This window comes from Oreochromis niloticus, unplaced genomic scaffold, assembly GCF_001858045.2.
Source record: "Oreochromis niloticus isolate F11D_XX unplaced genomic scaffold, O_niloticus_UMD_NMBU tig00002015_pilon, whole genome shotgun sequence".
Taxonomy (NCBI): domain Eukaryota; kingdom Metazoa; phylum Chordata; class Actinopteri; order Cichliformes; family Cichlidae; genus Oreochromis; species Oreochromis niloticus.
The window spans coordinates 321,122-342,429 of NW_020327533.1; the positions used below are offsets into that span (position 1 = coordinate 321,122).

General features: G+C 42.8%; 1 protein-coding gene and 1 long non-coding RNA gene across 2 annotated transcripts in view; one reads left to right on the forward strand and one right to left on the reverse strand.

Annotated features, from left to right (window-relative positions):
- LOC109199175 (NACHT, LRR and PYD domains-containing protein 12-like) overlaps window positions 1-21,017 on the reverse strand; it is a 53,538-nt gene extending 32,521 nt beyond the window's left edge. Inside the window, exons 1-8 of the mRNA XM_019354505.2 lie at window positions 20,896-21,017; window positions 20,450-20,551; window positions 18,455-18,556; window positions 11,885-12,016; window positions 7,575-7,816; window positions 5,691-7,470; window positions 3,335-3,509; window positions 837-1,003 (exon numbers count right to left, since the gene is read on the reverse strand). Of these exons, the coding sequence (XP_019210050.2) occupies window positions 837-1,003; window positions 3,335-3,509; window positions 5,691-7,470; window positions 7,575-7,816; window positions 11,885-12,016; window positions 18,455-18,556; window positions 20,450-20,551; window positions 20,896-21,002 (2,807 nt within the window). The 5' untranslated portion in view covers window positions 21,003-21,017. The remainder of the gene's footprint in view (window positions 1-836; window positions 1,004-3,334; window positions 3,510-5,690; window positions 7,471-7,574; window positions 7,817-11,884; window positions 12,017-18,454; window positions 18,557-20,449; window positions 20,552-20,895) is intronic.
- Window positions 7,997-8,930, forward strand: LOC106097512 (uncharacterized). The gene is made up of 3 exons (XR_001223733.1): window positions 7,997-8,153; window positions 8,434-8,498; window positions 8,893-8,930. It is a non-coding gene; the product is annotated as an uncharacterized LOC106097512 (long non-coding RNA).
- Window positions 21,018-21,308: the final 291 nt, after the last annotated feature.

Consider the following 21,308-nt stretch of genomic DNA (forward strand, 5'->3'; position numbering starts at 1 on the left):
CAATGAAGTCCATGGTGGGGATGCAGAACAAGGACCAAAGATGAACGTGATGCTGAATCAGCAGAAGACTTGGACTCATTTGATTCCAGCTTTGATATCATTGATTTCAATTAAGATCTTTGTGATTTTAGGAAAGGGCTGGTAGCTCTGAGAGTCACACTGATGAGGTGTTTGTGAAGGTTCTCAGTAATCCAGGTCATTGTAGTCTAAGGAGCTTGGAAAGAGAAGCGTCTGGACTTCTTTAAGTTGTTTGAAGACATTTCACCTCTCATTCGAGAAGCTTCTTCAGTTATAGGGTGGTGGAGAGTCCCAGATTTAAGTCCTAGGGGAGTGTCATGAAGTCCCCGTTGATCCTATACCACTTATGTCCACTCATTCATTCATGTAAGCTTCTAATGCAGCTTTGATCTTCACAGTCTGCTTTATGAAACTCATTCGAACCCTGAATGTCAGAGTGTTCCTCCTTCTCTTTTCCCATCATTCATGCTGGCAGTGGAGGAGATTTGAATGTTGGACTGTGTTTTGGATGATGTATGTAAAGCAAACGGCCATTTTGTTTTGGATTTCAGTGTCAGACAGACTTTAAGGTGGAATGAAGAGTTTTAGAGTTTCACATTGAATTATCCAGTGGTGGATTTTTCTTCTTCTTTGAAGGTTTGAAATGTGAACATTGTTCTGCTACAGTCAATGGACTAAACCAGAGAAGAAGAAAACAGACTGTACCATGAAGATCCTCAGTGTGGATCAGTATAATATCAGCCTGATGTCTGCAGTTTAGTGTCAGCACAACTTTCACATCATATTCATCTCAGCACAACTAAAACATGCTGACTGACCTCAGAGTTTCAAGTCCACATCCTGGACTCTCCAGGAAACCACACAACTGCTTCACTCCTGAATCCTGCAGCTTGTTGGAGCTCAGGTCCAGCTCTCTCAGATGGGAGGGGTTGGACTTCAGTGCTGCTGCCAGATAATCACAGCTGATCTCTGACAAATCACAGCGCTTCAATCTGTATAAAGAATGAAAGATGTAAGTTTATTAGACAAAGTGTGAGCTTGAAATCATTCAGTGTTTCATAATCTGTTCAGAGCTGAAGAAGGTTCAGAATGTAGAAGTTTAGAAAATGGAAGCTCCAAACAGCTGAAGCCAACAGGAAGCAGCTTCAAAAAAACACAACAAGAGAAAAAACTCTGAATGTTTCACATTAAAGTCGTACATTAATCATAAAAACATGAAAAAAAAAAAACCTTGAAAAAGTTGTGTTTTTCATTCCAGGAACCACATGGCTTCACCTTTAAAGGTGAAGTGTGAAAGAAATGGACATATTTGAAGTCCAACACATTTTTCCAGTCCCATTATTAAAGCAGACAAACTACAAGCTCATTTTCATTCCAGCAAGTCATCTTCTGACCTGGACTAACAACACTGGTCTCTGGGCGTTTCTCAATATGCGTACTTGTGCGTACTTGCGTTCTCGTGTACTCGTGATACGTCATCAGTCGGAGACCAAGTACTGTTCCAATTCGAAGTACGCATCAAGCCGAGAACGCGAAAAAGTCCCGGATGTGTTCTCGCTCCGCCCGTTTCATCGAGCATGCATCGGTGTGGACTTGGTAAAGCTAAATATCCCAGAATGCATTTCGTCCAGAACAGCGGACTCCCGGCACATCATTTTCAACCCCCCCCCGCTCGCGGTCTTTTCACTACTCAGGTTAAAGAAACCCCAGCAGCTGTCTATCATATTGTGTGTCCACTAAAATAAAAATAAAAGCGTTCTAACATCTCACCTGCTTGTTTTTATTAAGGTATGTACACGTATGTACACGTATGTACATGTACACTATTTTTATTAATAGAGGTTTCACTACTGAGGTTAACAATGATATATAAGTCACTTAGATCACTTCCAAATGTTAATGTTTGGTTTATTTCAGTGTTTTATTTGTTCCTGAGTAAACCGGTTTGGCTGTGATTAAAGTTAAGCTTCATAACATGTTACTCACAGTTAAATTAAGAGGGGACGGCAGTAAAAACTCCGGACCTGTGACATCATCACGTACGCTGGTGTTCCGATTGTACAAATCACGAGTCCGTGCTCGCGTTCTCGGCGAGTCCGTACTCGCCGAGAACGAGAGTACGTACTCGCGTACTTGAGAATTGAGAAACGGCCTCTATGTGCAGCTGGCTGTGAGACCAGTGCTCAGGGAGCGTCTACAAAGTGCAACACTGAAAGAACATCACACACAAATTTGCTTCCAGCACTTTCACACAAACATCTACTGTCATTATTTTCACCAAACTCTGTGGATCCTTTATTGAAAATTCACATGTGATTCAAATGGTCAGACAAAAGAGGGTTATGAGGAAATATGATGAAATGTTGTGTATTAGCAGCAAGTTATTGAATCATTTTCCTCACAAACCAAACAAAATGATTGACAAACATGTTTTTACAAACTCAGTGTTGGACTTTGATCAGCAGGATAACATTTATGGATGATGTTCTAAATTAGGCTCAAATATGTGACAGACATTTAATCCCATGTCAGTTTGGCCTCATCCTGGGCCAGATTATCCAACACACACTCTGACCACAGGCCCAGGGGCCACGCACAGCTGGGCTCCATCCAAGAGACAGGAAACTAAACCAACACAATAATAAAGAGCAACATTTGATCTTCTTACATTTTAGCTCTTCAAGCCAAACATAGTAAAACCATGAGCATATATATGTTTTCTGATAAAATGATGTGACAGGTAGAATAGAGTAAAGTTGTGGTGTTACAGCCGTTTTTTCTCCCCTCTGCTGCCCAGGCTGTTAGTCTCTCCCAAACTCAGCTACAGGACTTCCAAATGAATGAAAGCAGCAGAACTGACTTTACAAATGAAAGAGGAAGAGGAGAAGAAGAGGAGAGGGAGGCCACCCTGACCATCACTCCAGCTGAAAACATCACACTTCTATTAAAGTTGGTGAGAAAATGTTGAGCAGGATGAGCTGCTGGCTAATCTGGAGGCTGAAGCAGCAACTCACAGTCACAGTGGATTTCCACTCATGAAAAAGCTCTGGCTGCGTCATTTCTCATTTCACATAAGAAACTCTAAACACAACATGAACCTGTGGAGGCTGAAAAACTGTCCTGTCAAACATCTCCCCGTCACCACTCCACTTCTGTCAGCCTTTAAATGAACCCTGCTCAAGTCATTTCTGAAAGCACTCAAACTTCTTCACATTTGTCTTCAGACACATCCTGAACATTTAGGAACTAAAGAAAGTTTCAAACATTAAAGATCTGAAATACAGAAAAACAACAACAGCTGCAGTCAGTGAACTCACCTCAGAGTCTCCAGTCGACAGTTTGGACTCTCCAGTCCAGCACACAGAAGCTTCACTGCTGAATTCTGCAGGTTGTTCTCACTCATGTCCAGCTCTGTCAGATGGGAGGGGTTGGACTTCAAAGCTGAGGCCACAACTTCACAGTGAGACTCTGAGAGTCGACAATGAGTCAGTCTGTGATTATAGAAAATATAAAATGTGTATACACATTTTTTATTATAATTATAAAAGCAGAAAATCTGCATTATAAACACAGACTGAATGTATATGAAGACAAAACAGAGTGAGGTCATAATCTGATGAACATCTGCTCTTCACATCTGTGCTTCAGCTCCTCTTACTGTGTTTGACACAACGATTGAGTCTCTCTCAGACCTGCAGACTTTTAATGAGAATCTTTGTTTGGCTTTAATCTGCAGATGAAGGAGGAAGATGGTGTCACATTTAGGCTTCCATAATGTCCACAGTCTGTCACTGAGATCTGATCCAGAGTCAGAGTGAAGACACACATTTGGACTGTTTCCTGTCTTGAATCTGACTCCAGAACATTTTGAATGAGTTCAGCTCAGTGAAGAGTTCCAGCTGGAAAGATGATCTCTGTTTGCTACCTGCTGCTGTCAGGTACGACTGTTCACGTCCACACGCAGGAAAAACCTGCTGACTGTGTAGGGATGTTTAGCTTATTTTAGAGTTTAGACATGTAGGAATGTTTAGTTTGCTTTAGAGTTTAGAAATGTGTTAAGATAGAATGTAGAATTATTGTAGAGACACTGACACTGCCCTCAATATAATAAAGGCCTGATTGTGTCGTGAGCTTAGAAGTAGATTTGTAACTGGATAACTGTGGTCTGGAGGGGAGATGGTATTTATGGCCCCTAGGAAGAGACACATACCCACAGTGGTTTAACTGATATACTCCCACACCTATATGCACACTCACTCACGTGCACGCATATATCAGGTATGCACACACAGTCACTCACGAGCACTCACATAGACACGCGGGAACGTGCACATGTAGGCATTCACGTGCTCGCACACACACAAGTAAAAGTAGGTAAACATAGCACTTAGTTTTATGGCACCTCGTAGAGGGATTAGAAGGGGGGTCACTTATACAAAACTGCATGTAACAGACAAAGGGGTTGAGATCTGCAGAGAAAGTCCGGGGTTCTGTACATCTCCCTTCTAGAAGGTATAATCAATAAGTGTGTATTAATAAAGGTATTGTTAATTGACTACTGAGTCCCGGTGTTCTTTCTGGAGGCCTGACGAATATACGAACCGGGGTGAAACTGCTTTTCGCAACAGCTGTTACCAAACGGAGCAGAAATCTCATCACTGGACAATAATGATGAATGAACTCAGAGCTGCTGATATCAGATCTGATTTCAGGGGAACTAAACACAGAAATGATTGGCTCATTTTAGCTTTCTGAGCCATTATCTGCTGGTGTGTCGCTAGTTGGCAGAAAATGATTTGTATTCCTGTTCAGGGCTTCAGTGTTTATGAGTCCAGATCCAGGTGACAGCAAGTCAAAATGATGTTACCTGTCTGTGTCCAGCAGCAGCCTGTGTTCACTTTGAATATTGTTATAACCTGACATGGATCAGTTTGTCTTTGATTGGTTTGTAAATGTCACTGTTTCCATTGGACCTGAGTGACGGTACAAAGACAGAGAGGGAGAGAAAGGAGAGAGAGGATGGAGACAGCAAAGAGAGAGCAAACACAAACAGGTGAGAGTGGACAGGTGACCAAGGTCACACAATCAGAGAGCTTCTGTTTGACCCACAGTCACTGATGATGACTGCACATAACCAAGCAGTGTGTTACTCTGATATCAAATATGGATCCTGCTCTTATAATAATGATCATCAGATGATATTATTGTGTTATTTTGTAGCTGAATACGATGTTTGTGTGATTATCAGTGAAAGAAGCAGTGAGGAGGATGGAGAGAGAGAGAGGACAGAGGGTGAAGTTAGAAACACTAAAAGGATTTTTCATGGATTTCATGGATGATTTGAGTGATTTCCAGCAGGACACTTAAACATGTCAGTGGACGTCCTAAAGAACATATTCACTGATATGAAACGTGTCATTGAACAGGATTAATATCAGTGGAAACATGGTGGAAACAGCTGTGACTGCATGGATGTGACACACTTCAAATCTGTTCTCCACGCTTGGATTTGGGATCCATGGAGCTGCTGCTGAGTCTGTACAATAAAGGATGGTGTGGAAGGTTGCAGCGTACGGACACAAACACTGTGTGGTTACAATCTGATTTGATTTTCAAAATTAAACTACTAACCTACACTGATCAATGATGTTAATGATCACATCTGGACTCACCCAGCCTTTCTGCAGTTCCTCACAGCTGGAATCAGTCTCTGTCGTCCCCGCTCTGATGTGTTGTACTTCTGCAGGTCCAACTCATCCAGAACCTCCTCTGACATCTGCAGCATGAAGGCCAGAGCTGAGCACTGGATCTCAGAGAGTTCCTTCTCTGATCTGTTCTCTGACTTCAGGAACTCTTGGATCTCCTGAAATAATGAGAGGTCGTTCATCTCCATCAGACAGTGGAAGATGTTGATGCTTCTGTCAGGAGAGATTTCATCACTGTTCATCTCCTTCAGGTTGTTGATGACCCTCTGGATGGTTCCTGGACCGTTCTCTGTCTGACCCAGCAGACCTACTAAGAGTCTCTGGTTGGACTCCAGACAGAGGCCATGAAGGAAGCGAACAAACAGGTCCAGGCGGCCATTTTCACTCTGGAGGGATTTAGACATGACTCTCTTGAGAAACACATCCAAAGAGGACTCTTTATATTTTTTCTTCAGCACCTTTGTCTTCCTGTTGGTGAGATAGTGGAACATGTAGACTGCAGCCAGAAACTCCTGAATGCTCAGATGAACAAAGCAGTAGACTGGTTTCTGGAAGATCACACACTCTCTTTTGAAGATCTCTGTACAAACTCCTGAGTACACCGAGGCCTCTGTCACATCCAGACCACACTGCTCCAGGTCTTCTTGGTAGAACATGATGTTTCCTTTCTCCAGATGTTTAAACGCCAGCCTCCCCAGCTTCAGAAGAACTTCCCTGTCAGCCTCCATCAGCTCCTGTGGACTTGTCTCATGTCCCTCATGGTACTTGTTCTTCTTCCTCTTTGTCTGAACCAGCAGGAAGTGTGAGTACATGTCAGTCAGGGTCTTGGGCAGCTCTCCTCTCTGCTCTGTAGTCAACATGTGCTCCAGAACTGTAGCAGTGATCCAGCAGAAGACTGGGATACTACACATGATGTGGAGGCTCCTGGATGTCTTCATGTGGGAGATGATTCTGCTGGACAGCTCTTCATCACTGAATCTCCTCCTGAAGTACTCCTCCTTCTGGGCGTCAGTGAAGCCTCGTACTTCTGTTATCCTGTCAACACATGTAGGAGGGATCTGATTGGCTGCTGCGGGTCGGGAAGTTATCCAGACGAGAGCCGAGGGAAGCAGATTCCCCTGGATGAGGTTTGTCAGCAGCTGGCTGACTGATGACTTCTGTGTGACATCAGACAGCAGCTTCCTGTTGGTGAAATCCAATGAAAGTCTGCTTTCATCCAGGCCGTCAAAGATGAACAAAAGCTGAGAGACAGCCAGCTTCTCTGCTGTGACCTTCTGTAATGTTGGATGGAAAACATGGAGCAGCTCCAGAAGACTGTACTGCTCATCTCTGATCAGGTTCAGCTCCCTGAATGAAAGCAGAACCACCACACTGACATGTTGGTTCTCCAAGCCCTCTGCCCAGTCCAGAGTGAACTTCTGCACTGAGAAGGTTTTTCCAACACCAGCCACGCCGTTGGTCAGAACCACTCTGATGGGTCTCTGTTGGTCAGGGAAGGCTTTAAAGATGTCCTGGCACCTGATTGGAGCGTCATGGAGGGCGTCCATCTTGGAAGCTGTCTCCAGCTGCCTCACCTCATGTTGGGTATGAACCCCTTCACTCTGTCCCTCTGTGATGTAGAGCTCAGTGTAGATCCTGTTGAGGAGGGTTCTACTTCCTGTTTCATCACTTCCTTCAGTCACACGTTCACATCTCCTCCTCAGACTGATCTTATGTTCATCTAAAACCTCCTGCAGACCAACATCTGCTGAAAGAAAGAAAAACAGAAAGAAAACTCTTCAATGTCTGAACAACAACAAGAAGTCCAGTTTTCAGAAATGAGTCCATCAGCAGACAGATGTTCAGTCTTACTTTGTACACAGCTGCTCTGACTGGCTGTCTGCAGTCCAGCTCTGCTTCTGGATCTTTCTCCACACTGGGGACAGGACGAGTCTCCTGATGAAGCAGACTGGTCCCAGTATGAGGAGATGCACTGTCTGCAGAACCAGTGTCCACAGCTGGTAGAGACTGGATCCTTCAGGACGTCCTGACACAAAGCACAGCAGGAGAGCTGCTCCTCCTCACAAACACCACTCCTCTTCCTCTTCCTCCCTCTGTGAACACATTTCTTTATCACTAACATCATTTACTGTTAGTGACAAACATCCAGATTTGATGACACTGTGCAGACATTCTGGTCTTTAGTTTATAGCCACATTACTGTTATGTTATCAATAAGGTAGCAGCTTGTAACTATGACTAATAATAAAATGATAATGTATGAGCTCATGTAACAGAGTTAGAAAATAGCTTAATGAATTTCCTCAAAATTGATGTGCTTTGTGAATAGTTGGAGCCACCTGGTGGACAAATACCGCAACTGCAACTGTTAAGGTTCCAAATTGCTGCACAGCGCATGCCTCAGCAAAGGAAAATACTCCCAAGCTGGTGGTAGGTGTTTGTGAGCGATACTGTTGTCAATTTTGTATGTGTATTAATGAAAACATTCTTATAGTGGTAATTGTCAACATGTATTTTGATTGTAAGCAGTACTAGCATGTATCCTGAAAGTTACAGGCATTTTGATGCATGGGTAGTAACTTTATTCTCGAGTAGCATTTTTAGTTAGCATGCTAAGCTAATACTCGTTAGCTAGTCGGGTGCTTTTTGACTTGCACTCAGCTCTAATGTTTCTCTGTGTGATTGTAATTGTTCTAATTCTTTTTAACAGAACTGAATGTTGCAGTTGCTTTGCACACTGTTAATGACGACTGTGTGCTGTTTTCTTTGTACCAGGTAGGCGCTGTTAAGTATATGTTTTAGTTGATGCTGTTGTATAGGAAAAAAATGATGAACAATGATGATTGTTTTACTATAGAAAAGCTGTTTATATATGTTATTGTTGTCATTGGTTAGGGAAAAGGAGATATAATGTCTCTTATCACTCATTTACCACAAGGAGAAAAATAAATAAATAATACTGCTACTATACGATCACAGGTTTGGTTTCAGCTAGAACTTTTAAAAGAAAGACTTTGTTGATGTTGTGTTGTATAAATACATCTTAGTCATTTGTTAAGTGTTATGTTTGGAAAAAAAAAAAGGAAAATACTCCCAAGCTGGTGAACTGAATGTTGCAGTTGCTTTGCACACCGTTAATGACGACTGTGTACTGTTTTCTTTGTACCAGTTGCCAGAATAAAGAGGGAGCCCAGAGTAAGGGCAAGTCCAGCATTGCAGTGCCGTCCTTTCTACATGGGGATATCACACCACTTGCACGATAGACTCACAGAACAGCAACAGCTACACTCAGCGACACACAACTTCAGTCCTGACTGTCTATATTGTTTTGATAGATAACAGTTATTTGTGTCCAAAAACGGTCATGTTTCTTTTAAAGTTTCTGACTGTAGCTGAGAAAAGTCTGGCATCAATTACATATAGACTGTGTAACCTGCATCACCAACTCTATAGGAGAGATGGCACGATACCACTTTTTTATGTCCGATACCGATATCATAAATTGGGATATCTGCCGATACCGATATGAATCCGATATAGTGTGTTTTTTAATCAATAAATAAACAACAACACTAAAGCTATTCTGTTATACCTTTATGTAAAAAATACACTGCGCCCAAAATATTTCATAGTTCAGCAACACTGATCAATCTAATAAATTTAAACCTGCTCCATCCTCCCTATTCTGGTATTTTAAAGAGTACTTAGCAGAAATATTAAACAACCTAACTAATAGCAAAAACTCCCAGCAAAAGAAAATAGGGAACCACCCCCCACCCTCCACCTCATGATGCTTAATCGATGTAATCAACTTTAATTTGATGCAGGGTGAAAAAAAAACATGCACAGAAATAAATTATTTTTCAAGAATAATTATATAGATTCAACATCTTTCTTCAACAGAATTGCAGACTGCACAGATGGTACCTTCCCAAAGGACAAAGTACTATAGCTTACTAGGGTATATTAGACTTAACAGTTACTATATACAGTAATGGACTTCTATACATTTTACATCAGATTAAAACTTTGGGTGTAAGATTCAGATAATTATTTATTAAAAGCTAGATATTTTAAATGAGAATAAGAAAGAAAAGTATGTCTTTGTGCCCCTTTTCCCTGTTCATGCCCTATCGGCCCCCCTGGCTACACTTTGCTAGATCCGCCCCTGCACAGTTACCAGCCGTCAGCTACTTAGAAAAGGATCCTGGTGTAGAAAGTAAGATTAAATATATTCTAACAACAGCTTATCAAGCTTAAACGTGCTGCTGTTGTTCAGAAGCTGGTTTCCTCTTTCTGGTGCAAAGTGGGCCAAAAACAAAGAAGAGAGACGGACTCGCGACAGAAAAGCCGATCAGCTGATCATTAAGCAGTTTCACGATTGAAGTAGCAGCAGGAGAGGGAGAGAGAGAGGCAGTCGCTCCATATATCGGTTGTTAAGCTTAACATGGGAACGCTTTACAAACATTCAGAGATGAACTTACACACTTGCTTTACTTCTCTCTGGGATAACTTCCTCGGAGATGAAATGCTGGTTTGGTAGCGAGGCTACAAATACACACAGCTGGTCTATCACGTGAGCACACTGCTCCGAAGTGCTACGGTTATGAGCCGAGTTATGACGTGTTGCAAGTTTTGTGAGGTGCTTTTTTGATATTTAATGGATCGGATTATATTTTTTATTTCTCTCCGATATCCGATCCAGTAATTTAGGTCAGTATCGGACCGATACCGATACGTAATATCAGATCGGTCCATCTCTACTCTATAGGGGTGTCCAAATTCATGGGCTGCATCCTCCTGAGGACCCGGCCTTCGCGGTCTACGTGGGCCGGGTCCTCAGAAGGTCGGGTAGGCCGAAAGAAAACTGCTGTGAAATTGGACGGTCTAGCCTTCAGTTTTGCGACCGCTGTCTCGGTGGAGTTTAATAAACTCAGCCATCTGTTCCTTGCTATCTAAAATATAACAGGACACTGGAGTAAATTCTCGACCATCTCATACTTCTGTTTAATCAGTTTTCTGCTTGATGTTTATTCAGCTGTATGAAAACCAAGGAGGAACCCACCTGGGGGATTAATAGTTTTATTTTATCGAATCTAATCTAATAACTTTAATCTCAGCCAAATCGATTTACTCACGAACAAATAAAACACTGAAAAAAGCCAAACAATTACAGTTTTAGGTTGTCTAAGTGACTTATATATTACATTTAACCTGAGTAGCGAAAGTCCGCGGTGATCTGAAAATGATGTGCCGCCGTTCTCGGCGGCTCTAGTGACCCTCGAGCTCCTGGCTAGCTAGCCAGCTGGTGGATAACATACGTCTCCGAAAACATCAGAGCACTTTTGCAAATATGCGATGTCTTGATAAACCAATCACATATTTGAAATTTACACAGCTACATTCTCACCTGAAAATAAGTTAAAAGTTTATTTTGTGACCCAGAAAGAGTAATAAGAGTAATATTAAAACTTAGTAGCGGCCGCCATTGTTTCATAGCGCGGCTGGGCCGCGCTATGAATTCTGGGATATGGTGGGCCACGAAGGACACACACAACCCATCCTTCAAATTTGGGGAAAAGGAGGACGCATTTGTCGGCTGCATTCGGAGGAGTCTACGAATTTGGAAAGCCTCAGGCGCGTCGGTGTGACCTAATCGGTCTACAAATGCGGCCTCAGGAGGATGCAGCCCATGAACTTGGACACCACCTATGTGGACTCCTGAGCCTTTCTGGGATAGGCTCCAGCTCCCGAGCAAACCTGATAAGAGGAAGAGAATGGATGGAGGGTATCGGAAAGGTTATCAAGTCCTTTCCTGGGTATCTTTCTCAAGTTTCAAAGTCTACCATCATGACAGCCCTTTTCTGAACACTGTTAAAACAGCCCTGAAAAGCAGGAAACTGAGGAAAATGTTCTGATCTTAGTTGCAGAATAAACTTTTAAACATACTCTTTTGCCTTTTTCTGAGAGGACAGCGAGGACTTTTCAGACAGGAAAGAGGACAGAGACAGTGACGGAGGACACACAGCAAAAGGCCCATGGTTGGAATCAACCCCAACCTTGTGATATATGGTCACCTGCTCAATCAGGTGAGCTGAACTGGCTCCCAAATGCATTCATTTAAACAACCTTTGAACTCTGTGAGTCAGCAGCTCTCTTACATGGTCAGCTGAGGTCCATGACTGAAGAACATTGTTGGTGCAGGTTCATTACTGAAGTCTGGAGGTCTGGGCTTGGACCAGTCACTCCTCACAGAAACACAGCTGTACACTGGAGACTGTGACCTCTGACCTCTACAAACACAAACATGTTTCTATTCATATCACATCATTCACTAAAACACAACTCAAATAGTTCAGTCCTGCATTCATTTCAGCCTCATGTTCACTCAAACATTCACATCATCTCCAAGATCCAACTGACACACACTTTTCCATCAGTGTGTCTGATTACACCAATAAATTGATTACTGTTTAGTGTGTTCTGTCTGTAAAGCTTCAAACAGATGAGCTTTGTTTAAATATTCTACAGCAGTCTTTCTCAAACTGTGGCATGCGTACCACTGGTGGTACTTTGGCTCTCTCTAGTGGTATGCAGTGGGTTTTTAGTGGGGGTTTTTTTTTTATTAAATAATATGCCATTGTGGAGGTATGCAAAGACGACACGAGAGTTCCCGAGACTCTTCTGGGAGCCGGAGTCAACCAGAAAACTTTTCCCCGAGCGTGAGTCCTCTATGAAGAGCAGCCTTTCCTTATTGTCAGCAGTCGCGGCCACTACAGAGTGCTGGCGGCCTCGTTTCCCTGGGCCTTAAAACGGCAAGGCAGCACACAGCGCTGTGCTGTGGCGCCAAAACACTGATGGTAAAAACACTGCCCTTTTCCACGATGCCGCCGTGCCGCAATCCCAGCCACCATCGATGAGCCGGGTCCCCGGAAGAATCGGTAGAGGCGCGGTGAGTTGGGAACTCTCGCCTGGATGCTGAAGCTCCTGGTAGCCAGGATAATGCGATTTGCTTCTTCTGTTAGTGAGTGGTAATCCTCCAAGGCCAGCAGCCGGGAGTTGGCGAGGCCAGCTCGCACTGGAGAAGGCAACTGTCGGAGGAAGAGGTGAGTGAAGACGAAGCAGTCATCCGTTCCTAGCAAGGACAGCATGCTCTCTGTGAGCTTGAGAGCGGTACCATCACCCAGGCCCGAGAGAGAGGGGAGTTTCTCGGCCCGCTCTGCTTTTCCACTCTATAAAAGTTAATGTGAGGGTTCCCGATGGTTAGGGACAAATGCAATCACATGGCTGGATGCTATATGGACCAAACTTCAGTCAGGAGAATAACTGAGATAATCCATCCACAATACGAGGTTAGTCATTCATATACTGCTGCATGCGCTGGGCTGTAGTTACATCATAAGATTTAATAACTGAGCTTTAAAATGAACAGCAGTAATAAAAACCGAGAGGGGCCAACAGTGATCACTGACTGTTTTTAGGGTCTTGTTCAGATTAAATAGATGGAGATCCATTTTTTTCTCTTTTTTTTTTTTAAACACACATAAAGATTGGATATCCCACCTGCTGTGAATGTTTTAATGTTATTATCACTGCTCACATCCTGTTTATAACAGTTAAAATAATTAACATTCATATAAGAAATAAAACTGTCTCATGTAAACTGTATGTGGTGTTAAATAGGCCTATAGTACTGTGGTACTTCCAGAGCCATATATTTTATGAAGCGGTACTCACTGTGAACAGTTTGAGAACCACTGGTCTAGCGTAAATAGACTGGTTCTTACTCAGAGGACTTTAAACAGACGCACGAGCACTTTTTCTATTTAACACTCACACACCGATGAATGCTTGGGAGACCAACATAGGGTTAGTATCTTGCCCAAGGATATTTGGCATTCAGACTGGAGCAGACGGACTAAACTACCAACCTTCTGAAACACTGAAAAAAGCTAAACAATAACATTTTGAAGTTATCTGAATGTCTTATATATCATGTTTAACCTGAGTAGCGAAAGACCGCGGTGATCTGAAAATGATGAAGCCAGGGGTCCGCTGTTCTCGCCGGCTCGAATCCCTATTGAACCCCCCGGCTAGCTCTCGAGCTGGTGGGTAACAGACGTCTCCGAAAACGTCAGAGCACTTTTGCAAATATGCAATATCTTGATAAACCGAGCAAATATCTGAAGTTTACACAGCTACATTCTCGCCTGAAAATATGTTAAAAGTTTATTTTGTGACCCAGAAAGAGTAGTGAGAGTAATATTAAAACTAACTAGCTGCCGCCATTGTTGGAAACTGGAATTGGCTGGGCCACGCTATGAATTCTGGGATATGGTGGGCCACAAAGGATACACCCAACCCATCCTTCAAATTCGGGGAAAAGGAGGACGCATTTGTCGGCTGCATTCGGAGGAGTCTACGAATTGGGACAGCCTTCGGCGCGTCGCTGTGACGTAATTGGTCTACAAATGCGGCCTCAGGAGGATGCAGCCCATGAATTTGAACACCGCTAATCTTTCAGAGATGCTAACTGTCTGACAGCTAGATTTTATTCTGAGCTGATTATATCTGATGTAATTGCTGTCTCTGCCCTCACACACCGAGTGAATGAAATGTAAAATAAATGCACACTAATGTTTAACTGGATTTAATTTTGTATAAACAAACGTCTGCAGATGAAGTCTCTCCTCTGAGCTTTGACAGCTTTGACTTTATGAATGAGGAAATGACTCGGAGCGTCAGTCAGCTGGTTCAGGTGCAGCAGGAGGGAGGAGTCACACACAAACTCAGAGTTTGTTGAAGAAAACCAGTAAACAGAGTTGGATCGAAGTCTCTTTTTGGAACAGAAAAACCCAGTTTGCCTGATTTAAGGATGAACAAACTCAGACATTCTTGTCTTACGTCCTTTTAACCCTAACCTGTCACTGTTCAGTGAAGCTCTGACCTCAGAGGCTAGAACATGTTGCAGCCTGATGAACATCATCCTCATGTCACGGCCCTGGCCATATTTTACATCACGGTGGCTGGGTTTGTTCTGTGTGTGTCCTCTGTCTTTAAGGTCCATCATCAAGTGCCTGTTTTAAAAACCCTCTCCAACAGTTGTACCGAGGAAGCAACTGACAGGAGCAGCAGACCCATCCTTGGCCTCACAACCTTTGTGTGTCACTTTAGAGCAGGGGTGGGCAACTCCAGGCCTCTAGGGCCGTGTCCTGCAGGTTTTAGAAATCACCTGCAGGGCTCTAGAGTGCGACCAATTTGGTTGCAAATGCGAAATAATTTTTTCAAATGGTGCGATTAAAAAAAATCCCTGGTTGCATCAGTGCAACCAGCTGTTTGAGTAAAAAAAGAACAAAAAAAGTCTCGGCAACTCTGAAAATCTCCGTGTGGTCAACAACAGAGACATATTATGCCCATATCGTGGTTTAGACCAATCAGAGATAGTCTCGGGCGGGACCTCTCTGATTGGCTGTGGTCCAGATATTTCTGTAGTCCTTTGTGTACATTTGAAAGTGCAGAGAGAGGTGAGTGGCTTGATATCGAGCATCAGGCAAGCATTTGAAAGCATCAGGCTTTCAAATGAATTAAAAGTCTGTCTTGGTCTTTCGTTAATTAATAGGCTGGTGTGAAAAATTGCTGCCACACCGCCCCCTCGGCCTGTGCTTCGAGGTTTCTGGTAGTTAGAATGACTCGGGGGTGTTGATTCATTTAAACTAACATACTCATCCTGCTGCAACCAGGTTTCTGTAAGGCAGAGTAAATCGATTTGTTGATCAATTATTAAGTCATGTACTAACAGAGACTTGGAGGAGAGAGACCTAATATTTAATAATCCACATTTCACTGTTTTACTCTTTGGTTCAGATGTGGATACTGTATTGTTCTTTCTTTGTGATTTTTTATGTTTAAGTTGTTTATTGCTGGGTTTTGGTTTGTTTTTTGTCTGTTTGGGAGCTGACACAGTCTCTACGGAGATGGGTTTTTGGGGGGGTAGCAGGAGGAGAGAAGCTGCAGAGAGGCGTGTAAGACTGCAACTCTGCTTCCTGGTCCCAACTCTGGATAGTCATATTTTGGGGGGTTTAATAAATTTGTCCATATTTCTAGAAATGAGAGCTGCTCCATCCAAAGTGGGATGGATGCCGTCTCTCCTAACAAGACCAGGTTTCCTCCAGAAGGTTTGCCAATTATGAAGCCCACATCGTTTCTGGGACACCACTCAGACAGCCAGCAATTTAAGGAGAACATGCGGCTAAACATGTCACTCCTGGTCTGTTTGGGGAGGGGACCAGAGAAAACTACAGAGTCCGACATTGTTTTGGCAAAGTTACACACCGATTCAATATTGATTTTAGTGACCTCCGATTGGCGTAACCGGGTGTCATTACTGCCGACGTGAATTATGATTTTACTGTATTTACATTTACCCTTAGCCAGCAGTTTTAAATTTCCTTCAGTGTCGCCTGCTCTGGCCCCTGGAAGACAATTGACTATGGTTGCCGGTGTCTCTAGCTTCACATGTCTCAGAACAGAATCACCAATTACCAGAGTTTGACCCCCGGCGGGTGTGTCGCCAAGTGGGGAAAAACGGTTAGACACATGAACAGGTTGGTGGTGTACCTGGGGCTTCTGTTTAAGACTATGCTTCCTCCTCACCGTCACCCAGCCGCCCTCTTTCCCCAGCTGCTTGGGATCTGCCGGGAAACAGCTAGCGGGGCCTACGCTATCTTCGGCTGCACCAGCTACAGGGGCCTGGCTAGCTACGGGTGAATGAAGGGTGCGAAGCCGAGTCTCCAATTCAGTAATCCTGGCCTCCAGAGCTGCAAATATGCTACATTTGTTACAGGTATCATTACTGCTAAAGGAGGCTGAGGAGTAACTAAACATCTGACACAATGAGCAGGAAAGTGCAGGAGGGACAGGTGAAGTAGCCATGGTGCTAACGAGTCGGCTACGAGCTAAGCTAAGCTAGCGAAACAGTAAAGAGACAGTGAGTGAATACTTTGGCTATAAATTATGTAGTGAGCACACAGAAAGGGTGATTCAGATGAAGCACGTGAAGATTATACTATGAAAAAAGAATGTATTTAAAAGTTTTTAATTAAATTGCTAAGCAGATAAGCTACTCAGAAACACCACTGTGTTTGAGCAGGAACAGGAAGTGATACTCTACCGCAGAGCGAGCGAACAGGTTTTGTCTCTCTCCAACCAAAATTCACTGAACCAGCAGCAAAAGAAGATCCAAACTACGCTTCACATTTGATAAATGTCGTCATGAATGTCTTTCTGTGTTATATTCTCAGTTACTTTGACACAAAGGCTACGTCCACATGTACACGGGTATTTTTGAAAACTGTCCACATGTAAATGCAAAAACTAAGGAAAACGCTGCTATCAACATGCCAAAGCAACAAGTGGCGATATATTCCTAACCGTGGAGAAATGTTGGCCAATCAGAAGTCTAGAAGCCTGGGTGGGAAAGAGTAAACAAAGATGGTGCATAGAAGCAGAACTGTGTGTAGGGACAGTAACTGTGTGTATATGTAAGTATTTAAACACTGCCAAGAGTAAAATTAACAGTAACAGCATTTTGTCTAAGTCCGCCATTGTAGAAATTCATTTCACCAAAACAATAACGTGTCGGACAGTGTGACGTGAAAAAAGGCGCACACCTTTGGCGCTGCGTTTTCTCCATTTTCCTCGTCCACACGTAAATGCAAAAACTGAGTTTTCGAAAATATCCACCCTGGCAGGCGTTTTTAAAAATCTCAGTTTTCAGTGACCGAAAACGCCGTTTACGGTTGGACGAAAGGTGCAAACGCATAGAAAAATCTGCATTTTCAAAAATACCCGTGTACGTGTGGACGTAGCCAAAGACATCTGCTGTGATGCTCACACCTCTGATGAAGTCTCACAGTGTCAGTACTGATAAATGATCAGAATTATAATATTTCTGATTGTCTGAGGCAAAATTTAATCGAATCGATACATTATATGCTGCAATAAATGCACTGCCCAACTGTCTCCTCTCCCCACTGCCTTTCAGCGGCAGGCAGCAGCAAACAGGTCGTCAGAGGAGGCCAAGATGAGAATTAAGTTTAACATTGGCTACAATATTACCAAAGAGTGCCAAAGCACTTTAAGCACAAACACTTTTTCAGTAACTTATCTTTCTTGTAGAACGGTGCTCCAAATAAAGAACTTTGTGTTGACAAGATTGTTAGTTAATCATTTACAAATCAATATTGTCTGTATGGACAGCAATTTTAAAAAATGTGTACTACAGTTAAACTACGGTGTTAAGTGATGCGGTTGAAAAATTTGGGTGCGCCTAACTTTGGTGCTGGTGTGCCTAAGAAAAACAGTCAGGCGCACCAGAATCAACTTCCTTTTAACCCTTATGTTGTGGTCCTGTCACCCTGGACCAGGACGTAACACCTGAGTATCCTCCTTTGATCACACACAGACACACTTCCACAAACATGTTCTCATAAAGATAAAACTCAAATATAAATGTAAAAGTAGGTTTTATACAGGATCATTTATTTAAAAAAAAACACATTGAACAAGTCTACTATTCTTCTATCATTTGCTTTCTCCTTCTCTTTCTCTACTTTTAGGACTTCTGTGAACATATGATAAAGATTTAAATCATATTATTGTATAAATACAGAGATTGTAAAGTGGTCTCAGATTTAAAAACACAACCATAAATGAGTCAGCAGCTCTCTTACATTGCTGCTGCAGGTTCATGACTGAAGTCTGGAGGTCTTTCTCTGGACCAGTCACTCCTCATAGACACACAGCTGGATACTGGAGACTGTGACCTCTGACCTCTGCAAACACAAACATGTTTCATTCATATCATATCAATTACTGACAAATTTTATCATGAAAGCCACAGGTGCTGCATAATACAACTGGGCAATATGTCGAGTTTTTTAAAATATATCGATATATTTTTATACGAGATATAAGATGTGACAATGTGGTTTATATGGATATAGTCTATGTTATGTTATAATTATACTTGTGTAGCTGCTAGTTTGCCTCTCTTTCGTCCACTTTTGTCTCTTTGCAACGTCACTCTGCCTCTCTGCTTCACTGAACACAACTCCCCCTCCTCCCCCCATCGCTTCACCTGCAAGCAGCACGAGATGGACACGGCAGCTATCAAAGAGGAGCTGGTCAGTAAAAAAGAAAACATCTGGAGTTTATTATTATTATTATTACTATTGTTTGGAGATGGTTCAGATTCAAAGTGTCAGCTGAGCAGCAGAATAATGTGTTCTGCAGAGAAAGTTGGGAAAGTGTCCCGACTAAAGGTTGGAGCACTACTAGTATTATCACCATTTACAACAGCGCCATAAAGTGCAGAATGAAGAGTGTGTGAAACTATGCTGTATCCCAGACCGTGAAGTCTCCCAGCCTCCTGCCCTGAAACATACCACCTTACAAAACTCGTGTACTGTATTTTCCGCACTATAGGGTGCTCTTAAAATCCTTTCATTTTCTCAAAAATCAACAGCGCGCCGTATGTATGAATTCTGGTTGTGCTTACTGACCGCGAACCGATTTTATGTGGTACATGGCGCTCTGTCACAGCAATCTGTCACAAATATTTTAGTACGACTTCGGTAAGCTACGAAGCCGCACCGCTTGATGGATTGTTGGAGCATTACGGCTACCATAGTCAGGAGCCTCGCAGAGTAATACTACCGCAATATTACCATATTGTGTGTGTATAAGGACCACAAATGGCACCTGTAAGAGACACTATTGCAAAGAGGATTTCAAACTCCAGGCTGTCAGTCATGCAGTAGAACTTGGGAACAGAGCAGCTGTGAAATCTGTCTTTGTTCTAATGCTCAACATCTTTTAGTTTAATAAAAAAAATTTAAAAAGGAAGAGCAGGATAGTGAAGTGGTAAGACTACACGTCTTTGGAGGAGGAGTCGCAAGTTCGATTCCCACCCAGTAAGGGTCCTGGCTAGACCCCTCATGCTAACCCAAAAAGCCCTGGAATGGTGTGGCCACAAGAACATTTCACTACACATTGTACTGTGTATTATACTGCATGTGACAAATAATGAAGCTTGTTTGGGGTTTTTTTTTTGTTTACATTTTGACTGTACAACTGTGAGCTTTTTGTTATGCAACAACATTGTTTTATTTCATTCATGGAGTATTAGTAATTTTTCATGTACATGTATGCTGTATGTTAATAAAAGTGCCTGTGTGACATCTGGGACACAGCTTGGACTAAGAACTCTCTTTTTGTTCTTACTTTATGGCTTAAAAAAATAGTGAGATATGAATTTTGTGCCATATTGCCCTGCTGCACAGCACAAAGGTAAAAAATTTAGACACAAAAGTGTGGCTTCATAAGACACTCTAACGTTATTGTAGAAGAACCATAATTGTGATTGTGGACTGATCTAAGATTTGTTTGGAAAAAAACAGTTTTTACATAAAAGCAAGAAACTGAGCAAAATGTTCTGATCTCAGTTCAGAACAGACTTTTAAACATCCTCTTTTGCCTTTGTCTGAAAGGACAGCGAGGACCTTTCACACAGGACAGTGGACAGAGACAGTGAGGGAGGACACACAGCAAGAGGCCCATGGTTGGAATCAAACCTGTGATATGTGGTCACCTGCTCAACCAGGTGAGCTGAACTGGCTCCCAAATGCAAACAACCTTTGAACTCTGTGAGTCAGCAGCTCTCTTACATTGTTGGTGCAGGTTCATGACTAAAGTCTGGAGGTCTTTCTCTGGACCAGTCACTCCTCATAGACACACAGCTGGATACTGGAGACCGTGACCTCTGACCTCTGCAAACACAAACATAAATAACTGATCAGTTCTCTCTGACAGCCATATGATCAGCTGATCACTTTGTGATATTATATTGTGGCTGCCTCATAACACTGACATGTCAGCCAGTAATCATCCAGTTTAACATCCGTTGGTCCTTTTTCTGTCTGTGATGTGAATGAAGTCAGTTTGTTCTCAGCTCTTCTCTCTTTGCTGCACTGACTTCACTTAAACTTACAGAGATCTCAGCAAGAAAACAACAAGAAATCAAACTCAGATCAAACAGTTTGAACCAATCACAGATCAATGATTCTGTCATGGTTATGTTTGAAATGACTAATAAAGTCAGTCGTGTTCTTACATTACTGCTGCAGGTCCATGACTGTAACGTGGAGGTGTTTGTGTAAACCAGTCACTCCCCACAGACACACAGCTGGATGCTGCAGCTACTCCGTCCTCTTCCTCCATCTTCTGGATGTCAGGGTGGAGTTAGTCTGAGAGGTAAACACACACAGTGCTGTTGTACTGGAAGCATCACACCGACTGAATGTTGGAGCTTTGGCTCTAAACAGTCATTTTAGAGGCTCAGAGTCTTTAGAAAAACACCAAAACATCACATTATTCACAGGGTTTGAACCACACACACACACACACACAGACACACACACACACACACACACACACACACACAGAAACACACACACAGCAGTGACCCCGTACGGTCACATTAACCAGTGTGGCATTGGGTGACAGGTCACCAAACACAGTGGGAGA